Here is a 6000-nt window from a genome sequence, read left to right as displayed (position 1 = left end):
GCCGCCGCCTGAGCGCCCGCCGGGCTCCCGCGCCCCCGGAGCCGAGCCGAGCCGAGCCGAGCCGAGCCGAGCGCGGCGGAGCGCAGGCAGCGGGCGGGGGCTGCCGAGCCCCGCCAGCCGGAGCCACGGGACCCGCCGCGCGTCCGGGCGGCGGCAGCAGCCCGCGGAGGGCTCTTCCTCGCCTGTTTTGTTTTGGTTTTTTTCCCCCTTCTCCCCTTTTCTTTCTTTTTTGGGATTTGTTCTTTTTTTTTCCCCCCCTTTTCCCCTCCCCTTCGCGCTCGCCCCGCTCTGCGGACGTGCTCGCTCCCGGAGGAAGGCAGCCGCGCTGCCCCGGCGCCCGCAGCTGGCCGGAGCGCCCCGCGCCCGCGGAGTGCGGCCCCGCGCCCCGCCGAGCCCCGGGGACCCTGCGGATGTGCGAAGCTCTCCTCCGGCCGCCCTTCTTCCTCCCGGCTTGCCTGCGGGGCGCACCACCTCTTTATCCTCCTGCACCTACGTTTTTTTTTCTTAAGCAGAGCTGAACATAACCGCGGGCGGGAAGGGTGGCGGGCGGGGGGGAGGCCAGCGACGCTGCCAGACCGACCCCTGCCCATTTCTGCTAAGGAACTCTCATGGCTTCACAGCTGCAGACAAGTTGCGCTGCATCTTGGTGGACTATCGGAGTTTGCATCCTGGCGGCCGCGCTCCTACCAGGTGAGCAGCTGCCGGCCGGCTGGCCGGTGCCCCCGGGGGCGGCGGGCGGCGTCTGGGGCGCTGCGGGGCCGGGGCAGCTCCGGGAAGGTCTGGGGCAGAGGGGCAGAAGGGGCGCGGAAGTGCTGCGAGCGGTGGGGACGGGGTCATCGGCTTTTGGGGGGTGCGCGCCCGAATCTGGAGCAGGTGTGGAAGCATCTGCGTGAGGGTGGAAAAGAGACGGAGCCGATTTCATCCTTGGCTTGGAAAGGAACAACACGATCGTTTGTTTTGGAAGCAGCTGCAGGCAGTGGGCTCCGGCGTCCTGGGAGCTGAGGCAGTTTGTTTGCATTTTGGATCGAGCAATGTCTAGCGAGGCATAGCAGCCAGGCTTCCCGGGAAAGGGAGCCACAAGGCTGGGTAATGAGCACAGATGTTTGGGAAAGAGAGAAGGAGATTTCAGCTGTCCAGCAGCCTGAACATCCTTTGCATACACACACACACACACACACATAAACTTCCCACAGACATCTTTTGCAGAAGAGCTGGACTGCTCCCAGGTTTCAGTCCCTCCTGTCTTGCCTTTGTACTTGACTTGCCTGGTTGTGGTTCTGATCCATCTCTGGAAAGATGGATCAGACATCTGGACTGACATCTCCCCCGCTCTTTGAATGTATCCTGGTCATAGCAGAACAGCCCATGTGTCCTCAGCCCAGTGCTTGGTCCAGCCATACGCACCTAGGACAGCTGTTAGAAGCAGGTGGGGGACCCACTTTACAAAGTACCCTGGTCGGGGGTGGGGTGGGGGGATTCTTATTCTGCTCCAGTACAGAATAGGTTAATGTCGTGCTGGAGTGCTTTCCAGCGCTGGCTGTCAGACATTCACATGGAGGGGGGACCAGCAGTCTGGCCTTACAGCTTTTGTGAATGAACAGGGAAACATATTCGGGAAGCAAATTTTTGCCTTTTTGAGGCTAGGCTCCTGATGACTGGTCTGGAGTGTGTGGCAGCAAGTGCATGTGCTACCCCCAGGCCAGTACACCAGGCTGCTGCAGGGGTAGGAGGCAGTCCGCGCCTGCAGAGGGAGGGGGTCTGCAGCTGGAGAGAAGTTGCAGTGAAAGCAGGGTGGAATTGCCTCCCTTTCCTCCTCTGACTGGGCTGAGGCAGCTGCCTCAAAGAGCAGCCAGGCTAGCTGGGCTGTGATTCAGAAATGTGGCTGCAGATGGCAAGGTCTGGGCTATCAGAGCAAATGCCAGGGCCCACACTCCCCTGGTGCCTGCACAGCAGGGGATGGTCTGGACCAAGCATGGGAGCTTGGCAAAGCACGCTGACTGGATGGTGCAGCTACAGCAAGTGAGGACAAGGCTGAAATGGGGCATGGGTTGCATGCATGGAGGGGTGGAAATCATAAGGCCGGAGAGACTTTGTGAGAGAGAAGAGGTTACAGAGTGAAGAGAAGACAGGTCTGGCTCTGCCTCTGTCTTCGCAGGACAAAGGGATCTGCTGTGCACTGCAGAAAGCGGTGATGGAAGGGACAGCCTCGGGCTCCCTGTACTGCTCTGTGTTTGCAGGCAGGTGCCTGGCTAAGCTCCTTGCAAGGAGGCTCAAAACTTTCTGTGCAGTTCTTCACCTGGGCTTCCCTCCCTTCCTTCCCTCCACCAGGCAGATCAGTGCGGAAAACCCTTCCCCAAACCCCTGGGAAAGGCAGGGGGCAGGAATGATGCTGTGGTGACTGTGCTGAAGAAACCCCCTTGCCCCTGCCCCAGTCCCTATAGGAATTGCTTTCACCAGAGGGAGACAAAGGCAGTGACCCTGGGGGCAGCCTGGCATTTCACCTTGTCCTGTTAAAGAAAACTCTTGTTCCCTACTTACTCTATTTTTGGATATTCTCAAGGCTTTGCTGTCAGCAGTCAGGCAATTCTGTTTCCTGCCCCTCTGCAATAGCCCGGTCACTTGTCTTGCACCATGCCACTGACAGCCCTGGCAGGATAAGCCATTGGTGCATCTAGCGGTGTCTTGCACACAAAGGGTGCAGCCAGCTCTGCAATGCTCTGGGTACATAATCCTTCCTGACCCCTGTCGGTGATCGCTGAGTACCCTGAAGCCTGTGTGGGTGAGACTCACAGCTGGACCAGTTCAGCGGTGGATGCATTTGCGGGAATAGCTGATCCCATATTAGTAATTCATTCAGTCATTCGTTCCATTCATTCACGCGCTTATTTGTACTGCAGGCATATCACAGAGCTGCAGCAAAGGACCAGTACAATTCTGTGCTAGGTGCTGCACAGAAACACAACAGATGGACAGTCCTTATGAAACTGCAGGACTGAATGACATACTGAGGCAGGAAGTTCCACAAGTTGGCAACGCATTATGCCAAGAGCAGCAGAGGATATATATATGTGTACATATATATGTGTGTGTGTGTGTATAAGTATGACAAGCCATATGTAAGCTCCAAATGCAAATAGACTTGCTTATCAAGGAGAAGGGAAAAGGGGAACTGAGGTTCCTCTATTTCCTAAGTGAATTAGTAGGTGCAGACTTTGTTGGAAAATGCAGTTCAGTACCCAGCACTCAGGAAGGTTGGGAGAAAGACAGGAGATACTTTGAATCTTCTACCTACTTTCTGGGAAACCTTTCATGCTCATCTGATCAATGCGATTTCATTTTGTTCCCATCCATGTATACTACCTCCTCCTTCAGACATTATTAGCTTTTCTTTTCTGATAAGGAAATAAAAGTTCCCTCCCATAAAAACTAGAAGATGTCCCTTATAAAAATCTGCGTTACAAATTGTCTTAATGTGATCAGCTCAATCGTCCAGAACGGATTCAATTCAGGATTCCCGCAGCCTTCCATGCAGATCTGCTTGCCTGTCCATTTGGAACCATTAACAAGGCATCAAGTCAGGCTACAGCATTAGAGCATCAAGATATTGCTATGAATAGGGCCTATCGAAAAGCCACAGGGTAAAGGGGATGAAAAATCCTAGGCAGCTGATCTTCAGAAGTTAAAAACATTTGAGGTTCAGTTTATGCTTTACAAGTTTTAATAATCTGTCTGTCTTCAACATGCAACTTGGTACAGCCCAAGATGCAACCACGCAGAGAAGAGGCATTCATCTTGTGTTTGGACCTGCAACCGGAGATCTGGGCCTCTGTCTCCAAACACTCCCCCTCTGTCTGGGGACAAATTCCTGTCTGCTATTGCTGGGCTACTTTTCAGGCCCAGAGAGGGGCCTGTGAGTTTTTCTTTGCAAAGTGCTTTGAGATCCTCAGCAGGGGAGAGCTGCAGAGGTGTTATAAGCTTTGACAGAGGGTTTTTCCATCGCGGTGTTTGAAAGCAGCGTTGACTGAGCTGTAGTGACCCAGAGGCCTTAGGTCAAGCTTGGCTGCAGCAGCTGGAGAGAAGGTTCATTTCTGGGGAGAGAGGACAGCTGTTGTGTGCTGGGAATAGCCACTGCAGGATCTGGTGCATCTCATGCTCTGAAGCACTGATTTAACATTTTTGCCTTTTTGAAGCAGCTTCAAAAAGGCAAGAGGTTGCCAGAGTTCTGTTTAGTCCTTAATCTGAGCTGTTGGTTGCTATTTCTCTTTCCCCCACCTATCTCCTCCCACCACTCAGAAACAACAACATTAGGCTATTTCAGGAAGTGAAAGTGTGTCTTTTGCTGATATTTTCCTCATTAAGCCTTGCTTGTTGCAGTGGAACCAACCCAGGTTTAACCTGGTGTGAATTTATGAGCTCATGTGTTTGTCAGCGTGGGTGAGGCGACAGGCCGTAAGGAGAGCCAGCTCAGCCCACAAGCAGCAGGGTGTCTGCCCCTTGGTCGGAGCCTGGGGATGACCATAGCTTGTGGTGTTTGCTCTCTGGACGAGGCGAGTTAATCATCCACGAGCTCCTGGCCCTATGCACACGGATCCCTTTGCAAAGAAGGTACAGGAAGAGGAGCGTTACCACATCCAGCGCGAGGCGCACGCTCAAAACCAGCCAGCAGCCAACAGCACACCAGTGCAGCTCCTCTCTGCTTAGGTTGTCCCTCCCCTGGGAGGCATTGCCTTGTGCCCGCCACAAAGCCTCCTTTACAGGGAGGCAGCAGAAGGATCCTCTGGGCACCGCTCACCCCTTGGCTGAACGACAAAGGGAACCAGAAGAGCAGGTTGCCACGACCTGCTTCGCAGGCCTGCGCTGCCATCAGGGCCCCTCACCCTCCGCTAGTACTGGTAAGGCTGGTCGCTAGGCAGGGACAGTCTGTGCTAAGGGGGGAGGGGGGTGATGCAGCAGTGACTGGTCCACTACTAGCTGGGGGAAGGCTCTTTTCCACCTCCAGCACCCTGGGGAGTTGCAGAGCACCGTCAGCTGATGGGCAAGGTGGAGGCATATGACTGCACAACTCCAAAGCTGCATTGGCACAGCAGAAGCCAAATTGCCTGTGAATACTGCAGGGATGAGTTTGCAAGTCCTTGGATGGACAGATACAGCCCTCGGGGCCTCTGAGTCAAGGTTTGCGTCTTCTGACATCATTGCTGGAGGTTGCAGTGGCTCTTGCTCAGTGTTTCTCCTCACAAGCTGAGGAGGTTTGCTGGTGCAAAGACCAAGGAAGAAAGGGGGGCAGGAGGGAAAGCGCTCCAATCTGAGCAACCTCTGGAGATCGTCTCACTTTTTCGATACACCAGATTAAATCAGGGCAGCTCTGATGCAGGGCGAGTTAGTGCTGTCAGCCACCAGCACTGGGACCCAGTTTGCATTTGAGACACCTATTGTGTTAATTACCAGAGCACAGCCATCCCAGCACGGAGAATTCGGAGCTCCTGGTGGCTGTGGTGAGGGTTCAATAATGCAGAAGTTACCAGGTGAAAACTTAGTTAATTAAGGAAGGAGACATCTCACAGCATATCCTTCTGTTTTCCTCCTGGCTGCTGCTGCTGAGCCCCAGATATTCTCCTGCCTTCCAGTTTTCTTTGCTTCTCTCAGTGCAGGTTTTAGTTTGGGCCAGAATGAGATGTTATCCATACACGTACTCTCCCAGTCAGGTTTCAATATGGAACCTCTCAGCTCTGCAGCAGAAGGGGAATCCTGCCCAAGCTATTCAAATGCAGAAGTATCATCCAGAGGAGGAAGGAACAGCATCTTCCAGACTGTGAATGAGAACCTCTGGGAGCCAACCAGGCACACATCTGTCCTTCCACCAGGCCAGGTTTTCTGGCCTGAGTTTCCAACCTCCTCTCCATCACACTCTTAAAAGCAGAAGCAAAAGTTGCATGCACAAGGGCTATTATTCCTAGCAGTCACCTATTTCATCTGCCCTGTGCTGTCACTTGTGTGTGTGCC

The 6000-nt window shown here is 54.1% G+C and overlaps 1 protein-coding gene across 1 annotated transcript in view; it reads left to right on the top strand.

Annotated features, from left to right (window-relative positions):
• Positions 1 to 430: 430 nt before the first annotated feature.
• NECTIN1 (nectin cell adhesion molecule 1) overlaps positions 431 to 6000 on the top strand; it is a 64489-nt gene continuing 58919 nt past the window's right edge. Inside the window, exon 1 of the mRNA XM_062594627.1 lies at positions 431 to 690. Within this exon, the coding sequence (XP_062450611.1) occupies positions 609 to 690 (82 nt within the window). The 5' untranslated portion in view covers positions 431 to 608. The remainder of the gene's footprint in view (positions 691 to 6000) is intronic.

Source organism: Rhea pennata, chromosome 24 (genome assembly GCF_028389875.1).
Source record: "Rhea pennata isolate bPtePen1 chromosome 24, bPtePen1.pri, whole genome shotgun sequence".
Taxonomy (NCBI): domain Eukaryota; kingdom Metazoa; phylum Chordata; class Aves; order Rheiformes; family Rheidae; genus Rhea; species Rhea pennata.
Note: the sequence above shows the minus strand (reverse complement) of the source record. Positions and strands in the feature narration are given on the sequence as shown.